This window comes from Populus alba, chromosome 18, assembly GCF_005239225.2.
Source record: "Populus alba chromosome 18, ASM523922v2, whole genome shotgun sequence".
NCBI classification, from domain to species: Eukaryota; Viridiplantae; Streptophyta; class Magnoliopsida; order Malpighiales; family Salicaceae; genus Populus; species Populus alba.
Window position 1 is genome coordinate 506166 of NC_133301.1, and position 20863 is coordinate 527028.

The 20863-nt window shown below is 36.0% G+C and overlaps 4 protein-coding genes across 10 annotated transcripts; 1 reads left to right on the forward strand and 3 right to left on the reverse strand.

The window, feature by feature from the left end:
- Nucleotides 1-488: 488 nt before the first annotated feature.
- Nucleotides 489-6437, reverse strand: LOC118059408 (uncharacterized). 4 transcript variants are annotated; one of them, XM_035072258.2, is made up of 13 exons: nt 6032-6437; nt 5875-5942; nt 5527-5642; nt 4508-4623; nt 4276-4427; nt 3664-3846; nt 2699-2963; nt 2464-2543; nt 2158-2194; nt 1988-2066; nt 1762-1889; nt 1221-1317; nt 489-1139 (listed from the first exon to the last, which is right to left on the reverse strand). In XM_035072258.2, the coding sequence occupies exons 1-13, from the start codon at nt 6336-6338 to the stop codon at nt 800-802; spliced, it is 1968 nt and encodes a 655-aa protein (XP_034928149.1). In that variant the 5' UTR covers nt 6339-6437; the 3' UTR covers nt 489-799. The 4 variants fall into 4 exon arrangements, with proteins under 4 accessions (XP_034928149.1, XP_034928151.1, XP_034928152.1 ...); XM_035072260.2 differs by having other exon boundaries at nt 1780-1889; nt 6032-6436; XM_035072261.2 differs by having other exon boundaries at nt 4289-4416; nt 6032-6434.
- A 735-nt stretch (nt 6438-7172) lies between these two features.
- Nucleotides 7173-10031, forward strand: LOC118059410 (cytoplasmic 60S subunit biogenesis factor REI1 homolog 1). Its single transcript, XM_035072263.2, has 5 exons — nt 7173-7493; nt 8140-8715; nt 8817-8986; nt 9184-9402; nt 9569-10031. The coding sequence occupies exons 1-5, from the start codon at nt 7389-7391 to the stop codon at nt 9723-9725; spliced, it is 1227 nt and encodes a 408-aa protein (XP_034928154.1). The 5' UTR covers nt 7173-7388; the 3' UTR covers nt 9726-10031.
- Nucleotides 10032-10684: 653 nt separating this feature from the next.
- On the reverse strand, nt 10685-13788 carry LOC118059411 (uncharacterized). Of its 2 annotated transcripts, none has more exons than XM_035072267.2 (4): nt 13585-13788; nt 11641-12562; nt 11064-11100; nt 10685-10885 (listed from the first exon to the last, which is right to left on the reverse strand). In XM_035072267.2, the coding sequence occupies exons 2-3, from the start codon at nt 12537-12539 to the stop codon at nt 11064-11066; spliced, it is 936 nt and encodes a 311-aa protein (XP_034928158.1). In that variant the 5' UTR covers nt 12540-12562; nt 13585-13788; the 3' UTR covers nt 10685-10885. The 2 variants fall into 2 exon arrangements, with proteins under 2 accessions (XP_034928158.1, XP_034928157.1); XM_035072266.2 differs by having other exon boundaries at nt 11027-11100; nt 13585-13787.
- Nucleotides 13789-14582: 794 nt separating this feature from the next.
- Nucleotides 14583-19865, reverse strand: LOC118059412 (uncharacterized). 3 transcript variants are annotated; one of them, XM_035072268.2, is made up of 10 exons: nt 19618-19865; nt 19362-19529; nt 18524-18601; nt 17364-17824; nt 17141-17251; nt 16566-17050; nt 16271-16439; nt 15234-15473; nt 15010-15144; nt 14583-14913 (listed from the first exon to the last, which is right to left on the reverse strand). In XM_035072268.2, exons 1-10 carry the CDS (start codon nt 19700-19702, stop codon nt 14782-14784), a joined length of 2064 nt encoding a protein of 687 aa, XP_034928159.1. In that variant the 5' UTR covers nt 19703-19865; the 3' UTR covers nt 14583-14781. The 3 variants fall into 3 exon arrangements, with proteins under 3 accessions (XP_034928159.1, XP_073262198.1, XP_034928160.1); XM_073406097.1 differs by lacking the exons at nt 19362-19529; nt 19618-19865 and adding an exon at nt 19319-19332 and having other exon boundaries at nt 17364-17676; nt 17796-17824; XM_035072269.2 differs by lacking the exon at nt 18524-18601 and having other exon boundaries at nt 19618-19864.
- Nucleotides 19866-20863: the final 998 nt, after the last annotated feature.

Here is a 20863-nt window from a genome sequence, read left to right on the forward strand (position 1 = left end):
TATTTTGTTTACAATCATGGACATAAAGCATTGGTATTCACTTCTTCTTTTTATTTTTCTTTTTTCTTTTTATCATAGATAGGATCCTAAAGTTCATAATTGATGCCTAGACAATCATAGGGTTAGTGTTAGTGATTAGGAAGGAAGATAATCCTAAAAGAAACAGATACAAATACCAGAGAAATCCTAGATTATAACTTATGATAAGGTAAGGAATTTATTTTATTTTATTTTATATATCTATTTTTTCAAAGTAAATTGATAATAAAATACCACTAATTATAGCATGAATATAATAAAATCTTACATAGTAGAAATATCATAAAATACACTTATTTTTAATCCGGAATTTGTTAAAAACTCTTCGACAATTGAAAATGTACACGTTGATTTCATCAAACCTTTGATTAATAGTTAAGAAACTTGCAAATCAAGTGAATTCAACTGATGCCAAAGATGACCCAAGAAAGAGAAGGAACAGCCAAAGAGGCCAAAACATATCAACTTTGCTACAGCTTGCAAATCTTCTACCAAAATAAATACCAATTCCTGACTACACCTTGCAAATCTTCAGACATGATACCATGAATCAATGTCTGGTCTGGAAAATGAACAACTAAATTTAACAGCTACTGAACACCCGATTGAAGGGGGGAAACCAGCGTAGTTAGCATTAAACGAAGAGAGCTATATGAGCCTCGCTAAACTTTATTGTTTCCCTGTCATGGCACTATCCTTCTCCCTTTCTAGTCTAGTTTACAGCTAATTTTACCCTAGAGTACAAGGACATGATTTAGCATTATTTACCCCGTCCTCTGCCTCTCCTTTTGTCTCTGCCGCTAACGTTTCTTCCTTGCTGCTTGGCACCAGTTGTCCTGGATACTGAGCGGCGTTTTGAATTTGGTCGAGCCACAGCCTGTACTAACCCTCCCTGGTACATGCTGGAGCTGTCTTCAGAGTCATTAGCAAAACCAACAATTTCATTATCGTTTGGCACCTCCATGGAAGCCTCACTCAGAAGCTCGCAGGTTTCCTCTCCAGGAGCAGTTCTTGTCACCTTGTCATGATCTGGACCAACTAAACTGTGTTCTTTGCCAGACAGCATAGACTTCTGTTCTCCGTAGTGTACTGCAGGCAAACTGAAAGAGAGGAAAATGAATTTAGTAAAAATCACAGCAAGCAATTAGCAGTGGAAAAGAAAGTCCCGCCAGGATTTTCACCTGTATGCTGAAGAAGGGCAGCCATTGGTAGCAACTGCATCATCTCTTCCAGAAACTTCCTTGGATGCTATATAATTTACTTCAAGTAACATTGAATCTGGGATTGCATCTAGAGAGGATCAGCTAGAGAAAAGGTACTACTTATTGACAGACAACAGTCTACCACAAAAACAAATCACGCCATAGAAAGTTAGGAACATAGTTTAACAGAAAGAGCTTTTGAACAGGACATTATGTAAGACCATGTTTCCAAATTTATTCAGCTTCCAGTATATCCTGAAATCCTAGTATTTATTCAGCTTCCAGAACACTCCAAATTCTGATTTGTGGATATAGATAAAACGGAATTGATGCACAACTCTCATATTATACATCATTAATCACTCAAAAATCAGAAACGTAGTGCAATTTCTAAATCAATCAAATCAAACAGAAGCAGCTTTTAACCTGACAATCAAGGAACGGATAGACTAAAATCCTCCGTACATTGTCAAGTATGAAGCTGCACATTGTCAGTAAAAAGGTTCTACTAGTACGCTACCAGATTTAAAACTCTTGCCTTGAACAGTTTCTGCTGTGAAGCTTGAAGGGTGGCTAGTCTCCTCGATGTCTCTAAGGCTATGAGCAGTAGCAGGAGCAGGAGCAGGAGCAGCAATGGAGGCATCAGCACTGTGACATGTAGAGAGAAGTGGAAATCATGAGAAATGACGATAGACCTCTTCATAGCCCATAGAAATACAGAAAATCTGGGAAAAGGGGAAGCTAACCTTTGTTTTACTATCACTTCTTCTGAAAGCTGTTGTTGCTGTCCATGGCTTGATATCGCTTCAGAGCCATCAGGCAAGCCTAAATTAAATGGCTTCACTTAGTCAGGAAAGAGTAATTTCTAGAGAGCAAAAGGAGGGGAAAAAACTCTCATATGTTATGGAAAAAGCACCTGCCCTACACTCAATGTTCGGTGTCGATCCCAGATCCTTCAAAAACATATTCATAAAAATGAGATTGGTTTAGTTTTAGTAATCGATATTTCATTTTACTTTCTTATAAATTAAACAGGAAGGATATCAAACAGATAGAGAAAAAAGTAGAAGAAGCAAGCATTCCATAATCCTATTGCTTTTGCTATAGGGAATTGTAAAACAACTTTTGTGATTCCTATAAGCAAATCACAATAAAATCAATAGATATAACAAAAGATCAAGTAGATTTTTTTACTGAATTCCCCATCCCACTTCCAAAGTACCTGACTTTTTTCAGGAACAGAAGTAGCTGCATTAGGTGGAAAAGCTTCATTCTGCAACTTATCTTGTGCCATCTGAGAATCTGAAAATGCAGAAAAGGAGTTTTCATTTCCCCCCATTCTTGGATAAAAAGACTTTAGCCAAGAAAGTTTTATTTCACAAAAAATCCACATGTTATAGCACTATTGATCACAGCTACAGTTAAAATAGTTTCCCTCCGACAAGTTTAAAACACACCTGTCAAGCCAGAATTAGTTGCTGCACTGCCCCATGTCAAAGGTACATCTACTAATTGTGTAAAGTTGGAAAATTTATCTTTAGCACCACCAACGTCTCCAGTACACAATAAACTAGGACCTCCTTTATAAGCTGAAGCTAATGCAGGCCAATCAATTTTGGTAGACGGTCGAGTCCTTAGCATCTCTTCAGTTGCCCTGGATCTCACTTTGCGTAGTTCTTCCTGAATATTCCACGAACCAGTGACAGGGGAATCCCAGTTCAACTGCTTTCAAGTTACATCATATCACAATAAATTAAACTGCACAGAGCAATAACCTTGAGAATAAGCAACCATTGCACAAAACCACACTTTTTTCCTATTTCTTCCTCATTGCCCTCAGAGGCCATAACATGGTTCTGAAGGTAAACGAGTTGGAATGCATGAGGGTAGGATCTTTATATTCTTCCCTCCAGTGCCCCATCATGGCCTCAATAGGGTCATAACTGAGTAACGGCCTTCAATTTTGTCCCTAGTTTTTTCCTTTCTACATCCACAAATTAAAATATAATAATAATCCTTATGAGTTCCTTGCTCAATTTCTTTCCAATAAATTCAAAAAAAAAAAAAAATTCAATATGTTTGAATTGAAACAGAACTAGCATTTGTCAAGGTCAGGTTTACCTTGTAGCCGTAAAAATTACTTGATTCTCCAGAAAGTCCCATTTCTTTCCTGATCCCTACCTTAATTACTAGTGGGCGTATATTTTATCACCAGGAAAGAATATGATTGTCTGATAAAACCATGACCGAATCACTAAATTGCATTTCTAAGTCTAACTGGTAAGAAAATATGCTTTGAAAGTTCATAAAGATCAGATCTTACTGTTAAACTCCAAGACCCTCACACCATAACAAAAGCAATAAAAGGCTTATAACTATACCAAGTAAATGGAGAAGAGAGAAAGAGACTTCCAAACAGCACCTTTGATGGTGACAGTGACTTGCTACCAACTGAAAATGCTGTTGCTTCCTTAAAAAGCTCTTTTCCCATTGATGATGGGGATTGCAACTGGATATGGTTTGTGGAAGGAGAAGCCCATAGTGGGCGATCTTGCATGTAAGATTTGGCCAAATCCACTGGTGAACCTGCTTCTTCTTCAGTAACCTGTTCAATAAAAATAGATAGTCATAAGGTGGTGTGCACCAATTAGTTCACAGCAGTTGCAGAATAAAACAAGTATATCAAGGTATTTGCACAGTTTTTTTCAGTTCCTTGGACTGGTGAAATCAGAATCTACAAACAAGAAGATTAAAAAAAATCAATGCACCTGGTTCATAATAGGAAGTTCGATGACTATGACAATAATTGGTTAATGGATAATAGCAAATCAAAGTATTCTGGGAGCCTATACATTTCATCGAGCAATAATGGACACATTTCACAGAAAATGAATTTTACAAAGACAAAGGACCTGCCCTCATATGTAACAATCCAACAACATCCTGACCCATAGTGAGATAGGATTATATACAAGCTAAATCATTATAATCTCAAGCCAAAAAATATATTGTATTTTTCACAAATCCCTTATACCAGGATTACTAACATGTGGAGCAGTGTTGAGAGTGCAGATTCCACACTCCACTGGCTTTGAATTTGCCCCCAATTTCTTCCCCTCAAACCATTTTTTAGCCTCTTTAACAGCCGTATTGCGGATATCAGGTGTGTCAACATCTGGATCATCACTAAAACAATCAGCGAGATACACCTCTTGGCATGTGAATTTCTAAGTTCTTTGAAATTGGAAAATCCAAAATAACAATACCATTGCCAGCTGTCTTGTCCAGAACCTCACCCAGTCTCCCATCTTCTGTGCCTCTAATGATGGGAGAATCTACAACTCTTGATTTAATTATATGTGTTAGTCTGTCGCATTCTTCCCTGGTCATAGTGAATAGCAAATAATTCAGAATTTGAAGTCAAGGTTATCACCAATATATTTTTAGATTTGAATTTAGAACTCGAACCATGTAGCTCACTAGTTATGTTAAAAGCTTGAAGTTAACAGTATAGTTTAAGAGCCAAAGGGAATTAACACAAACACAACAAAAGTAGTAACGATTATATAAAAGTACACAATTACGAAGTTTCCAATGCATTGAATGACAAGCAACCAAGGCAGAACTACAGCATAGCTGAGGGCCCACGGGACTCCCTAGAATTTGACAAAATTCACTTTAGTCATAAAATTTTATTTTTTTAAAATCTACCCTTGAATTTAAGTTTTCTTTCCCAGAAAATATACATTGCCCCTCCCCCTGGATAAAAAAACATTAGTGTTCTATAACTATCATTTGTTTATTTTATTTACTAATGTACCCTGCTGTGTTTTAACAGTATAGTTTAAGAGCCAAAGGGAATTAACACAAACACAACAAAAGTAGTAATGATTATATAAAAGTACACAATTACGAAGTTTCCGGTGCATTGAATGACAAGCAACCAAGGCAGAACTACAGCATAGCTGAGGGCCCACGGGACTCCCTAGAGTTTGACAAAATTCACTTTAGTCATAAAGTTTTTTTTTTTTTTAAATCTACCCTTGAATTTAAGTTTTCTTTCCCAGAAAATATACATTGCCCCTCCCCCTGGATAAAAAAACATTAGTGTTCTATAACTATCATTTGTTTATTTTATTTACCAATGTACCCTGCTGTGTTTTATACTGGCATCCCGATACCTCAAATCCTAGCTTCGCCTCCTGATAACGAGAACTCACAAAACAACGTAAATATGCATGCAAAATAAATTTCTAAAGAAAGAAAGCAAGTAATTCCCAATTACCTCGTGAACGTTTCCTGCGTTAGAAGCTGTGCAATTAAACGCATTGTTCCAGTCCTCCACTCTACAGCCGGGAGATCTTTTTTTGAGTAATGAACAATTTCAGTTGTTTGATTCTTCTAATTTCCCCACCAAAAAAGAATAAAAAAAATCAAACGGCAATCACAAGCAATCAACATATCTTAATCAATCATGCCATAAAAACCTAACGGGACCATTATTAAGCACTCAAATTGCCCCCAAAAAATGCACTTATATTAAAATAAAAAAGCACTCGTGAATCAAATAATAAAAATCTAAAATGTATCCAAATTCCCACATTCAAGATAAAAGGCGGCGGTTCAAAACCACCTTTTCACCGCTTAGAGAAGAAGCACTGCCTTCATCGCCATCTTCAATGGTATCTTCCATTTCACCCTCTAAAAAAAGAGCACGAGCCAGAATTTTCATGATTTTAAAATAGTAATTTTAACCTAATTCATTGAAAATCGAATCAAATTTGCAATACCAGAAGTGGAAACGGCATCGCTGTCTTCGTCTTCGTCGTCGTCTTCGTCGCCGGAGGAGGAATCGGAGGATTCGGAGCCGAAGACGGAGGAGAAAACTTTACCGGCACCGTTGGCGAGCAAGCGAGAAGGAGAAAAAATGAGACGAGAAAGCCAATTAGGGTTTTGAGGGGTGGAATTAGGGGAAAGGCGAGGGGTTGGGCGGTCGTATGGAGTGGGACGAGGAGTAGTGGCTCGCCTGGGTCGAACAATTTTTCCGCCCGATTTGAACTCAGTGAGTCGGTTCGGAGGCCGGGAAACGGCGGACATCGTGACTCGGTATTTGAAAATGAAAAAAAAAAAAAACTGAGACAGGGAGAGAGGGAGGGAGATGCTACTCGGGATGGATCTCTCGTAAAAGAGAGAAAGGAGAGGAAGGGAGAGAAGAGGGGAGGGAATTAATTACAAGTGTAAGAAGTGGATTGGTTAAGGGTTTTTTTTTTTTTTTTTAACGAAATCTAAATGGTATTTTTAAGAAAACATAAATATAATAAAAATTCTATAATTGATTGGAAAATGAATTTTTCTTTATCTTTTTTTTGTATTCTTTTAGATTATAAGTAGTGATTTTGTAAGTTTAATAAATAATTGTGCCAAGTAAATAAAATTAGAAAATGAATTTTTTGTGATTTTATATAAAGAGTACTTATCATTGATTTAGACGGGTTTGAACTTGAAAAATTAAAAAAATAAAATAATTTTTTTATTACTGAATTAATTTTTTAAAATTTAAAAACACCATAGGTATATTTATGTGTAAATATTAATGAACTATGAGTCTATCATTTAAAAGAACAAGGTTTTGCATAGTTTGTATAATGAGAACTTATAATTTTTTTTCAATAGTATACATGAACTATTCCTTTTTAGTTTTAAGATTTTTTATTTTTTTAAGAATATTTTTTCTTCTTCTAATGGTCATTTAGTAATTATGTTGTAGACAAAAATATAAGAATGCCAATTTACACTCTTCTTTAATGCAATTATTAATAATTCCCATTAAAAAAACCTTCCACCCCTAAACCCAAGTCTGGCCTCCAAAGGTAAAATCAAGACATTCACCATGCGATAGTATAGAGTATAATAAATAAATAAATAAATATGTCGGAAGCACATGGTCAAGAAACCATGCAACTAAACGGGTTGGGTCGCCGACCCATATGAAATTCCAATAACCTTCCAAAGACGCAGGCGCTTACGCAATTAACGACCCGTGTCGTGCAAGAACCCCACCGCCTCGCTGACTCAAACTTTCTATTATAAAAAACGAGAGCGAAACAAAGAATCGAACCAGATATATCGTAGAAAACAGGAAGGAAAATGCCAGGGCTAACTTGTAACGCTTGTAATAAGGAATTCAATGATGACGCTGAACAAAAACTCCATTACAAGTCTGAATGGCACCGTTACAATCTTAAACGCAAGGTATGTTCTTTTTGTTGTTTTCTTTGCTTGGTTTAGAGGCTAGTTGGAGAGTATTGCATCACTGTTTTTTTTTTTTTTTAGGAGACAATGTTTTTAAAGTTGGAGAATTTGAGGTTCTCTGTAATGACAATTGCTGTGTTGTGTTTTTTCAGTTAATTGTAATTGAGTGAATGATTTGGTTTTGTGTTCATTATTACCATTGACAATGATGATGACTTTAAGCTCTATAGTGGCATGATTTTGTGGGTTAATTGAGATTAAACTAGCCAAGTTTTGATATTAAGAAATAATTTGGAAGTGTAGAAAGTGGGCTTTGTTTTAGGAATAACAATACATATGAAAGCCGCTATAAATTGCTCTGGCAAAAGAATCAACATTTATTACGCAGTTGGATATCAAATTACGGATTTTAGCTATTGTTCTTTGATGATATCAGTAACAGGATTAATGATATGGTTTGGTTTTAAAAATTCATTACAGGGTCTTAACGTTTTACTATTTTTTGGAATTTTGTTGAAATTGAGTTTGTTGGTGTTCTGCAAGTGCTCAGCATATCAATATGAGCCAAAATTGTGTTGTTTAGCCTCAATAATTCACGACAAGTTCTTAACTTTTTAATGTTTCTGGGTCTGTTGTTAAAATTCAGGTTGCTGGTGTTCCGGGAGTGACTGAAGCATTGTTTGTGGCTAGACAGTTTGCAATTGCTAAAGAGAAAGAGAAGAATGAAATCCCTTTGCTTTATAGTTGTGTTCTATGCAACAAGGGATATCAAAGTTCCAAAGCTCATGATCAGCACCTTAAATCAAGGAGCCATATACTGCAAGCTTCTCAAGGAACAAACCAAGAAGAGGAGAATACTGTGATTAAACAGCTTCGTCGTCGTGAGGTGAATAAGCGTGCAGTGCAATGGGTGGCAGATGCTGGAGAAAGTGAAGAGAGTGAGGATGAGTGGGAAGAAGTTGGTTCAGATGAAGAGCTGGTTGCTGGGGCCACTAAGTCTTTGACTGGTTTGAATGTAAATGAGATGGCCTCTCTTGTTTATATAGTTGAGGATGAAGAAGATGATGAGTTGCTGGATCCATCCTGTTGCTTCATGTGCGATCAAGAGCATGATAACATAGAAAGTTGCATGGCTCACATGCATAAGCAGCATGGGTTCTTTATTCCTGATATCGAGTATTTGAAGGATCCAAAGGGTCTTCTTACTTATATTGGCCTCAAGGTACTGGATTACGTACCATGTTCTCTATTTGTGTAATGTATTTTTATATTATTTTATACTTGAAGTCTGTATTTACTTTTATGCTCTTTTTTCCTCTCCAGGTGAAGAGGGATTTCATGTGTATGTACTGCAATGACAAGCGTCAATCTTTCAACAGCTTGGAAGCTGTTAGGAAGCATATGGAAGCTAAAAGTCACTGCAAAGTACATTACGGTGACGGCGATGAGGATGAGGAAGCTGAATTAGAAGACTTCTATGACTATAGTAGCAGGTTTGTAAAATGCTCATTATTGAATGCCAGCTAATTTCTTATGAAATCTCTTCTTTTATGATGCTCCAATCACAGGAGAGTTACCTCCTTCAATACTTGACTTCTAGCTATTTTTCTTTGGATTTGCCATCTTTAATTATGTTCCATATTGTTTATCCGTTCAATTCGCCCCTTTGATTTTGTTTCCCTGGTTGCAGCTACGTGGATGAGGATGGTAAACAACTTGTTGCTTTGGGCGACACTGCCAACATCGCAGCACTTGGTAGTGGTGATTCAGAGCTGATTATAACCACAAGATCTGCTAATAAAGTATCATCCAAAACTCTTGGTTCTCGAGAATATTTGCGGTACTACCGCCAGAAGCCACGTCCATCACCGGCAAATGATATGGTCATAACTGCTGCACTTGCCTCTAGGTATTCTTTCAATCCATGTTTTTCAGAAAATATGATTTGAGATAATAAGAGGAGACAGTTTGGAATGAAATGAAATTGCTCTCTTCCCCTTTTACCCAAGTAATTCTAGGAATCAAATAAATTGAGAAGCGGTGGTATTTTGTCTGACTTTTGATCCGATTTTCAGGTACCGGAGCATGGGGCTGGCAACTGTGCAGTCAAGAGAGCAAATGGTGAGGATGAAAGTCATGAAGCAAGTGAATCGATCAGCTGAGACCATGCGCACCAAGATTAGCATGAAGAATAACGTTATTTGGAACCTGCCCAAGAACGTCCTGTATTAGTTCATGGCATGTCCTCATCTTCTTCTTGTTGTAGCAAATGTTGGGAATTTGCTACCCACTGGTTTTAGTGTTAGCTACGTGGATAGTTCTCCAGTTCACAATACAAGCTGCATTTGACATGAAAGCTGGAGGAATTGAGCATCGTTTTAGAGCTTGCAAAGTAAGGATGGCAATGATCATTTATGGATTGAGATTTTATTATATTTATATTAGGTGAGGAATTTAGATATCTTGTCATATGTATTGGATTTTAGACATCCATTATTTACTTATTATTTAACATAAAATATAAAAATAATACATATATTTCAGGTGTATATAACTAGATCAGGTTTAACAATAATCTATTAGTTGAATCATCAATTACTCATTGAGAAAGGTTAAATATCCAAATCCATCTGAATCGAGTTAGATTCTGATATATGAACTCATTTATTTAACCAAAGGACAGACAGTGGTCAAGAAGGTCTGATCCTTTAACTTTCTAAGTTCGAACATTGAGCCAAGCCAGAACCCGAGATAATTCCAGTACCAGAGTACCCTAAAGCTGATGTGAAGAGAGCACTGTTAAGATTGCTTGTAGATGATCTGTAGTGTGCCCGTTTCAGTGGCGTTTCAAACTGCTTTTTGTATGAAAAACATAATAAATAAAAAAATGATGCTATTTGATACAAACAGCAATGTCAAACGAGCTTTTAGTTTAGTTGACACATAAACTCACCATCAAACCAACAAAATAAAAATATCCATGTAACCAGCACACAATTCCATGCATATAACTAATAACATAAATGCATTTGAGATGCACAGATAACTAATGGATCTCTAATAAATACAGCCAAGATAAACTGCCAGAAAATATGCTTCGTATTTATGTTGGTCAGAAGTTGAGACGATCAAAGCGTTTGTAAGGTAGCAATATCAGAAAATAATATACAGTTAAGACACCCAAAGTCCTATTAAAGCAAATTAATAATCAATCTCAAATTAAAAAGAAAAAATGGAGTCACCATACCTGGAAATGGCAAATACAAAAATTCATGTCCATCGAGCAAATCTAATTACATATACAACAAGATGAGCTTCGGATGAAACCAAAATTATCTGCAGAATCACTAGCATTTTGCTTTCGATCCTTTGCTTCACTTGCACTAAGGCCACTGCTACCCACAATACAAGGGAACTAGTAAGCATATTACTAAATATACCAATGAGATGAGACCGGGGATATAACACTATAAATATAATTGTGCACTATTAAATTGGAAAAGCTGGACCTTTCTACAGCAAAATAAACCTACTTGATTGTCAAAGCTTGATCCATGAGCAAGTCCATACCTAACTGTCAAAGAAGCGGGAGTGGTGTCTTCGAAATCTGTGAGATATAGGAACAGCAAGCATAAATTATGGGAAGGATGTAAAGTTAACAGAACCTGCAATTTCTAACAGCCCAATTTATATAAGCTAGTTTTACATGCATGGCATCTAACACAGATACACCTCAAACCTATCATAACCTTGTTCAAAATCTTCTGGTGCACACAGGAAGAGAACTACCCATGACAGCAGAAACCAGTTCTATCATATTAAAAAAAAGGTGGATTAATGTATCAAAAATGGTTGAAGAGTGCATTTATTCTGCTCTCAAATTATTTGTACTCGGTGACCGTCAGATGTGCATGCAGATCAGTAAATGCACATCCTGAAAAATCAAAGGTAACCAGAATTTCCACTTATCTGTTGCTTGTGCATTTGTATGCCAGTCCCTGTATGGTAACAACTATGCGAAAATTTTTGGTGCCCAATGCCCACCAAGAAAACAGTGCAGATAATTATAAAGAAAAAACTTTTACTCCAAGTTCAATCAAACATAAAAAAGGTGCCAAAATGTAAGAGAAAAGGTAGCTTTATTGACCTGCGATGACCAGAACTACCCCTAGCGGGGACGCTTGAACTTGCAAACTCATCATCAGTCTCATCTAATCTGTATTCTGCAAAGTCGACAGATGCCACAGAGCCCTCATCAGAATTCGAAGTATCATAACTTGAGCGGCGACTTCCTCTCCTTGTATCAACTACTCTTGCCCTTCTTCTATTTCTCGAGTTTCTGAAGTTATCAAAAACCTTATACAAGATACAAGAAGTCCACCAGTTGCCCTTGACCCTAGGGAAGTCCTCAAACTCATCTCCAGTATCATCATCCCCATACTCAATCACATAGTCTCCTAGAACAACTCCACGTGGCACTTCTGAATGTATGGTGCTCAAAACATCTATTATCTCAGATGACTGCTGAAAATTTTCCCAATCAAGCTGCCGAGCAGGGTCAATTTTTGATGGGCGAGCATGTGGGTGTTCTACTTGAGCATGTTCATGTAGTTCAAAATATGTTCCTGTGAATGTACATTGTTCTTCTGCACAACATCGCTTTTTCTCATCCAAATCTAAACGAGCCCTATCAACAACAACCCACCCCGTAACTTCACCTCTACACAACGGACAAGCTAGTTTGCAATTGTTATCCGCTACTGTTGGCTGAGTATTTGTCAAAGGAGTTGAATCAGATGTTGAAAGGGATGGCATACCACTGGCATTTTTAAAACGATCCAAACAATTTGAATGCAAGTGGTCAGTATCACACACAAATGGTCGGCACCCTTTATGATAAGATGAGCATTGGAGGAGAACACAATTGTGGGGGAAATCCAAGCATATTGGACAAATCACATCTTCCCAATTTGTATTCAACTGAATATCTTCGATGTTGATACTATTGGCACGGTGACCTCTTTGAAAATAAGGCTTAAAGGCCATGATCAACACCTCCAAACGAAAATCTACAAGGACATTAAGAAAACTCAGAAACATAGACAGCAAACAAACTGAAAAAAGGAGAATATAGCAACTACCAAGTATAGGGCTAGCTAAGCTCCAACAGAAAAAAAAACAGATGGAAAAACCCTAATCTAGTACAGCATGAAAATGCAGAAAGCTGCACATTGAAGAATAAACAGTCGATGGAGTTAAGCAGAGACATATCAAGGAAAACCTGAAAGTCACAAGTTGCTTTGAACCTTTGATGACAATATTATTGTATGCAAATTAGGCAAATGAGTTGTCACCTCCATCACTTACCCTTCCATTTCCAGCAACAGATTCCCACTTCAGCCTTATATTTTCTAAATATTTTATAAGTACCAATTGAACCAAGTCAACTTAATTCCATCCTGCAGTATACCCTTTAGACAAGAAACTAAAATTCAAGAAACCACACGGGTGAATACACCTCTATTGTTATCATTAAAACAAATTGATCTATCTATCACACATGAGAAACGATCGGAATCTTCATTCGCTGTAAATGTCTCAAAACTCTCTAGGAAAATTCCATTGAATCAAACAATTAATACTTAGTAGCAAGAGCATGTACTAGAATCTAACTTAAATAACCATCAAAGCTGATCAATCAATCAAACAATCCTTACTATTCAACTAGCAATCAAAACCCCCAAAATCAATCAGATCATTCACCCTAATTTTGCTCAACAAAAAATGAATATTAACAAATAGAGAAGCAAATTAATCAATTCAAAATCAAGGGTCAACAGAAAAATAATAACAAAAAAACATTCAACTAATATTCATCAAAATCATCAATAATAAAGCAAAAGAAAAGGAAAAAAAAACCACAAAATCCAGAACCATGCACCCCCCCCCCCCACCCCCACCCCCACCCCCCTTTAAAATATATAAAAAACCCAGCTGTTCAACCAAAACTTAAAACCACTAAAACCCAAAAAAAGAAAAAGACAGGAAAATAAGTGATCAAAAAGAACAAGAAAATTTGAAGTATTCAGACCTTAAAGACAGAAACTTTGGGACTGAAATGAAAAACCCAGATGCGAGAAAGACCAAAGAGATTAGAGAAGTCAGTTTTCGAAGCACGTAGGTCCTCTCTCCTCTTCTTTCTTCACTTGTGTCTGCCTCTCCGTGTGAATGAAGGGGAAAGCCCTTTTTTTTAATTTTTTTTTCAATTCATGTACTTGCCTTTTTTATTTTTTATTTCCAGTCTTTCTGTTTTTAAACTAAAAAGAAATTGCTTAGAAGGTCAAGAAAATCCATTTACGTAATTACCCTTTTCCATGCAGTGACCTTACTCTTGCATAAGTAATGCATCATCTTTTTATTCTTTCATCTTAGAAGCAAAATCATCCGTAAACACATTCTTAATTGTCATGAGATTTCCTTAATGACAAGTTATTATTTAATACTTTGCAATGAGAAAGAGGTAATTGTGGGAAAGAAATGAGCGTGAATTGTTTATCTACTTAAACATCGTTTTGACATCATTTTTTTTTCTTTTAATTCTGTTTGCAAAATCACAAAATAAATGATAACTTGTTTGTTTTTGTTTGAAGAAAATAAAAAAATTACAATTAGTTATTAAAAGTTTTTAGATTAATCTCAGTCAACTTATATTAACTCATACAATCTATAATTATAACTATGACCAGATTTAATAACAACTTAAATAAAAATAAAAATAAAAAACAGAGAAGGTGATTAATTTTAATCTATATTGATGATAGCATAATTATAAAACCCGCTAGAAAACCAAGACAACATCTTAAGTTATAAGGGAAGAAGAATCTAATTTTTTTATATAAAAAAATTAAAATAATATTATTTTGACATAAAAAAAAAATCAACTAAAAGTTCCGAGCATGAACATATAAAAGTTCCGAGCATGAACATATAAACAGATCAGCCTAAATTTTAACTGGAACAGCTTTTTTTTCCCCTTCAACTCGGATCGGCTACGTCACAACTATGGATGAAAGACGCATAGTGAAAGAATTAAAAAAAAATTACATGACAACATAGGGGACTGCCGATTTTACTGATGTGTAAATTGATGCAACCCATGCAAAATGGTCCATCAAAACTCAGAAAGGATATGCCCCTCCTCTCTGTTGTTAACAACATAAATTTGGCAAATTGTAGCGATGGGACCCGTTTACATCTCAAATGCTGAGGCATCTACCTCTCATGTTAACTATTCCTGATCCTCTATTATCCGGGTTATGATTCCTAGGGCAATGGTTTTCCCTGATGTTCTCAGAAACACTCTTCCAAGAGCTCTGCAATTTGTGAACTCTTCCATGCAAACCGGTCCGTCCAAAAACACCTGAAGTGAGAGAGAGGGCAAAGAAATGTGAGATCGAGTTCACTGCTGTTTCAGTGTAAATGTTGATGGAAGAAATGATCATTCGTTTTAATTCACCTCAATCACTGCACTCTGCTTTGAGATAAGACGGCGAGGCGCCTTCTTTGTCACCTTGCCCGTCTTTGGATCAAGCACTGATATTATTTTAACAACTCTTGCAGCCTCCTTTGCGTGGTGTCCGTGGAATTCCAACTGCAAATTCGACTCGAATGATCAGAATCCAACTGCAAACTAATAGAGAACAATATGGAACAAAATGAAATTTGTAGAGGGGAGCTTACTTGAGAACCAATCACAAGTGGAATTTCCAAATCTAACACGAGCACCTTCAGCTCAAAATGTCGCGCTACTGCAACAGGAAAGTCTGGATGACATAGAACACCTCCAGTCATCACATTACTTCCATCAATGCCTAGGAGACTGACAGTCACGTTATCTCCTGCTCTGGCGACATCACAAGGCTTAGAGTCTCTTTCTAGGGAGCGAACTGTCCCCACATCTCCTGATGGCATAACTAAAACCTACATTCCACGAATTACATACATGGTTATAGTAAGAGCACAGAGTGATATTGGCTGCAACAAAATATACATTTCCTTACCTCAACCGGATAGGTATTATCAGCAGCACAAATTCAAACAACAGTATAAATTTAAAGCACAATCAATATATGCACTTTATAATTTACTTTCAATAACCCAAAAACTCTATTATCACACCAGTGCACTACTCTTGTCCAGGAGCAGTTGAAGAGACAAAGAATCACTGGCAAGTTACAGCGGCACTCAAAAACACATGGGTAAGAACAGTCAATGTGCAAAGTTGGTCAAATTCTGGGTCATTAATTACCTGAAGGCAGCCTATGATTGGCACATGAATGTCTCAAGAAATTCATCCCTTATTATGCAAAGCTGAACATATACAAACACACGTGTACACACACTAACGAAGAATTCTATCTTAGTACAAGCATGACCACTCTCAACTCTCAAGGAGAAAATTTGTAGCATATCTACAAATATCTTCAACCTTAATCAAGTCCTTCCAGGGAAATGGAGAGAGGTCAGAAACATTCAAGTGAAGACCACCATAACATTTTGCTTCTATAAATGAATATTTATTAGTGCATTAATGAAGCCTAAGATCCATGCAAGGAAAATTCACCAGCTCATGCTAAGAAGCACTGATAAGATGGGTTGCATTTGAGAAAATGCAAATCATCCATCCAATGGATTTCTCAATGATGAGCCATATCACTTGTTTTTCAGAAAATCTAAAGTTAGTTTTACAATAGCAAGAGGCAACCTTAATGCAGTACCTTCAATCCACTTCGAAGAGCACCAGCCTCCAATTTACCACAGGCTGACACCTGCCCTTGTGAAGATGATATCACTACATCACATATGGGCATGAGAAGAGGTTTTGAGAAATCTCTTGTTGGTGGCTGAAGAGAATCAATTGCATCCAACAGATAAGGTCCACGGTACCTGCAATTCAGTTACTTTGCTTGATTTTCAACTCCCTAGAGATAATTATAAGATTCCACTGAGACCTCTTTTATAGCTCCTGAAATGGAAAATATTTCTTGAAAAAAAAATTGAAAGTGAACTCACCATGATGACAAACGAATATCAGAAGGAGCTGCAACTAAATTTTGATTTTCCACTGCGCTCAATGGAATCCATAACACCAAGGAATCCTTGAATCCACAAGAACGAAGGAATGTTCCAAGTTGTGTTCTAATCAAATCAAATCGATCCTTGGAGTACTCCACTGAGTCCATTTTGTTGACTGCGACTATAATCTGGTCAACACCAAAACTTCTAATAAGAAGTGCATGTTCCCTAGTTTGCCCCTTGTTGTCCATCCCAGCTTCAAAACCCCCAACAGAGGCATCTATTACAAGGATGGCAGCATCAGCTTGTGTTGACCCAGATATCATGTTTGGGACAAAGTCTTTATGGCCTGGGGAATCAATCACAACAACATGATATTTTTTGGAATCAAAATAAGCAACAGCGACTGTCATAGTTATTCCCCTTTCCCTCTCCTCAGGACTCTCATCCAATGCCCAAGCATAAGCAAATGACCCCTTGCCCTGTTTGAATTATTAAAAAACCAAAATCAAGTATTGTTGTTTTCTTAAACAGCAAATGCATCCAAACAAGCAAAACCTTATTGACATCACCTGTAACTTGGCCTCCTTTTCATATTTGAGCATTTCCTTTTGGGTTATGCGTCCCAAAAGATGTAGTAGTCTACCTGAGAGTGTTGATTTCCCAGAATCAACATGGCCAACCTATAATCGTTTATAGTTAGTTTATCAATAAAACAATTATTAACATATCCTTATTGAAGATATTAGCATCCAATTCCTAGAGTATATGACTAAAATCCAAGGTCCCACTTACAATTGCAAGATTCAGTTGTGTCAATGCATTTTCTGATTTGCCGGGGAGCATCCATTTATCTGGTTGATACTGTGCAGATGACTTGTGCCTCTTAGCACTAGCCTTATACGACTTTCCAGATTTATCAGACAGGGACATTTCATTCAAATTACCTGTAAGACCAAGAGACTCGCCCCTTTTTGTTGAAGAACTGCTATAATCAACCCGTTTATCTTTGCCTTTTGGCGCTGATGAAGTGCTATCTGAAGTTTCATCACTTGATTGAGTGCCAACTATACCATTCTTCTTTTGATTGCCATCATCCACTCCAGGCCTGCCTTTTGAAATAGAAGCAGAAGAGCCATCAGAAATTTGTTGTCCTTGTTTGCCTTTTGGCATCGATGCAGATGATTTATCTGAACTTTTAACAATCTCAGTAACGCCAGCAGTTACGTTTGGATATCTGGAGTTGAAAAGTTCGGCTGCAAGAAAAGGCAGTACAGAAACAAGATGAAGCAAAATTATATTCAAAAAGGAACTGAGAGAACTCTTGAAATTAAGCTATTTTAACTACGTTGCTGTTTCAGCTAACAATGGATAATATGATTTGTATAAATATATAACACAGACATGCATTTAAGAAAAATATAGCTTGTTTGTGGATGCAAACCAACATAAGTGAATACAATGTCACTAAGTTGTACACTGTGAGCAATTAAAAGGCAGGTAGCGTATTCTATCATTTCATGTTGTAGCAGGACATTGTTCCATTATATAACAAACTTAAAGCCTTAATTTTGTAACTTGCGGCACAATATTTTTTTATCCAGACTCAACCTCCACTTGATTAAGTTTACATGGCAGACTATATCATCCTGATAGGAGCAGATTACAATAGACAGTTGAGCTATAATAGTGCAAGTTATTTCCTGTGGAGCACAGCCTTATGGGGTAGGATACTTCGAATGAATACCAGTACTCAACTGCTGTACTCCAAACTAGATTCCTGGAAGGGAGAATTTGGAGACGCTTATACCATTGTATGAATCAATGGCCGCTATACAAACAAGCTGATACTTTTCTCAATCCTCCTAAGGTTAACTGTCATAAAAATCAAGCAAATAAAGTTTTTGGCACCGTACACAAAGTGACCTCTCAAATTTGAAGCTATAAAAGGATACCTTTAGAACCAATATGGGAGGGATGTAATCCATCAGAAACCAAATCATCTGGAGATGGAATATTAAGCTTAAAAGGAGCTGTATAAGTAATATATGTAATGTTAGTACATACATAGAAGCCACAGATCTAACGACAGTTTTAAGAAGCAAGATTGCAAAATGACTCCAAAAAACAGCCGTCAGCTGGAGAATATATACACCAGCTTCATCCAAAGGATTCTCAAATTAAAGAAAATGGGTCTCTAATATCTACTGTTTTTCATCAATTCATCCTGTTCTAGAACATGCTCAGACCCACATCAAAACAGGAACTAATATCATCAGAGTTTCCTTGGAAACTTTCACACTTGTGGAAGTTATTGCCCTCTTCTGTCACAAAATCATCATTCCACTGTTGACCTACTACAGCCATCTGTGGAGTCCAATGTGGCAATAATACAGAAAAGAGACTTGTTCATCATGGATGCTCCAGACTCTTTGCACATACTACCCGCTGCATCATAGAAATCTATTCTATAAAAGGAGAACCAACTTGAAATGAAACCTCAATAACAAACAACAAAGATACAAGCTGTCTGCATTGTCATATCAAACCAAAGCAGCGCCACCACCAAAATGATGCCTCCTATGTTAGTGGCTTCCATCATCCAGGAAGTAAACGAAGACAAAACACAATGAGCTAAAAAAATAACACTACATAATTCACAACCAAGTTGTTGAAGAAGCAAAACATAATAAGAAAAGAACAAAATATTTTCCTAACTACAAAGAAGAAAAACGATCAAGCATACATACAGTTGCTAAGTTGTTCAAATTGAAAGCAGAAACTTCTCCATACCTCCTCCTCCAGCTCTCTTGATACTGCCAGGGACAGGATTCCGAATAACCTCGCAAATATCACAAGCAGTCATGCTCTCATCATTATCATAATTGCAAATTGCGCAACGCCATAGTCTAACCTTATCATTGTACTTGGCCGTTTCGTGCTTAGGCTCAGCTGCTTCCACTGGTACGCAATTAATAAGTAATTACCACATCAAATAAAGCAAATTTGTAGCATTATATGTATATAAGAAGTAATTATTTCTACTAACCATCATCTTCTGCATCATAATCATCGTCGTAATCATCATAATCTCCATCGTCACAATCTACTCCGTAATTCACCTTACGAGGCATTTTAAGAAATTTAATTAAAATTACCTTGAAGTGGTTTTAATGGTAAGGATAGTAATTTTAACTCAGTATTCCAAGCGAGCTTTGATTTCGATCTAAAGAAGAAAAGTAATGAGGTCACCTAGGATTTTGGGATAAAGAGAATTGCAGTGGGAGATTTTTTAGGGTCACTGGACTGTCACTAGTGTTAAATCGCAGGGTAAAGCAAGCAGGCCCCACACTGTTAAGAAGGAACTAATTTTACATTTAAATTAATTTTATTTTCAAACTATTTTATTTTTTTCAATTATAATTTATGTTAGGATTATTTAATAAAAAACATAAAAAAAAAATTATAATTTTTTTTTTAAATATATAATTTATTAAAAATATAAAAAAATTCTTACTTAAAAATTTAAAAATAAAACTGATATAAAAAAATTATTTAATAAAAAAATTGTGATTTTTTTTTTAAATATCAAAACTCACAAAGTAAGATAATATTTATTTTTTTTTGGTATTTTTAAAATATTAAAAATAAAAAAAAATTAATTTTATTATATTTTTAAATAAAAAACACTTTTATACATAATTACTCTATAATATCAAAACTACTTAAAATAAACATTCATTTTGTATTTTTAATTTTTTTTTAATCCTTTAATTTTTCTAATAAAATAGGTAACATAAACATTTTATGATATATATAATATGATGGAAAATTAAAAAATCCTTATTGAATATCCAAGTTCTATTTACTGAAAAAAATAAAATCCAAATTCAATACAAAAACCTCATTGAGTTCTTATTTTTTTCCCCTAGCAAATCAAAGGAAGAAAGAGCTAACATAAATTATTTTCCATGTATTACTGCTTTCGAAAATTGAAGAAATGTTTGAGTTCTTCTCACACATAAATTATAAAGATACAGACATTTCTTTTACTTGCAAGGCAGGGTTGCTGCTCATCTCGGCTATATTTTCCTATGCAAGAACAATGAGGTTTTTGGGTGGTTACCACCGGAAAACACCATCATTAAACGGAACCTGACACAGTAAAGTAGATCCTTGACGAGGAATTGTATTATGAGAAATTATATAGTTGATACAACTTGGACATGGCCAAATATTTAAGAATACAATGAGAAAATCTTCTGCAACACATCAATGAACCTAGGAATTAACAA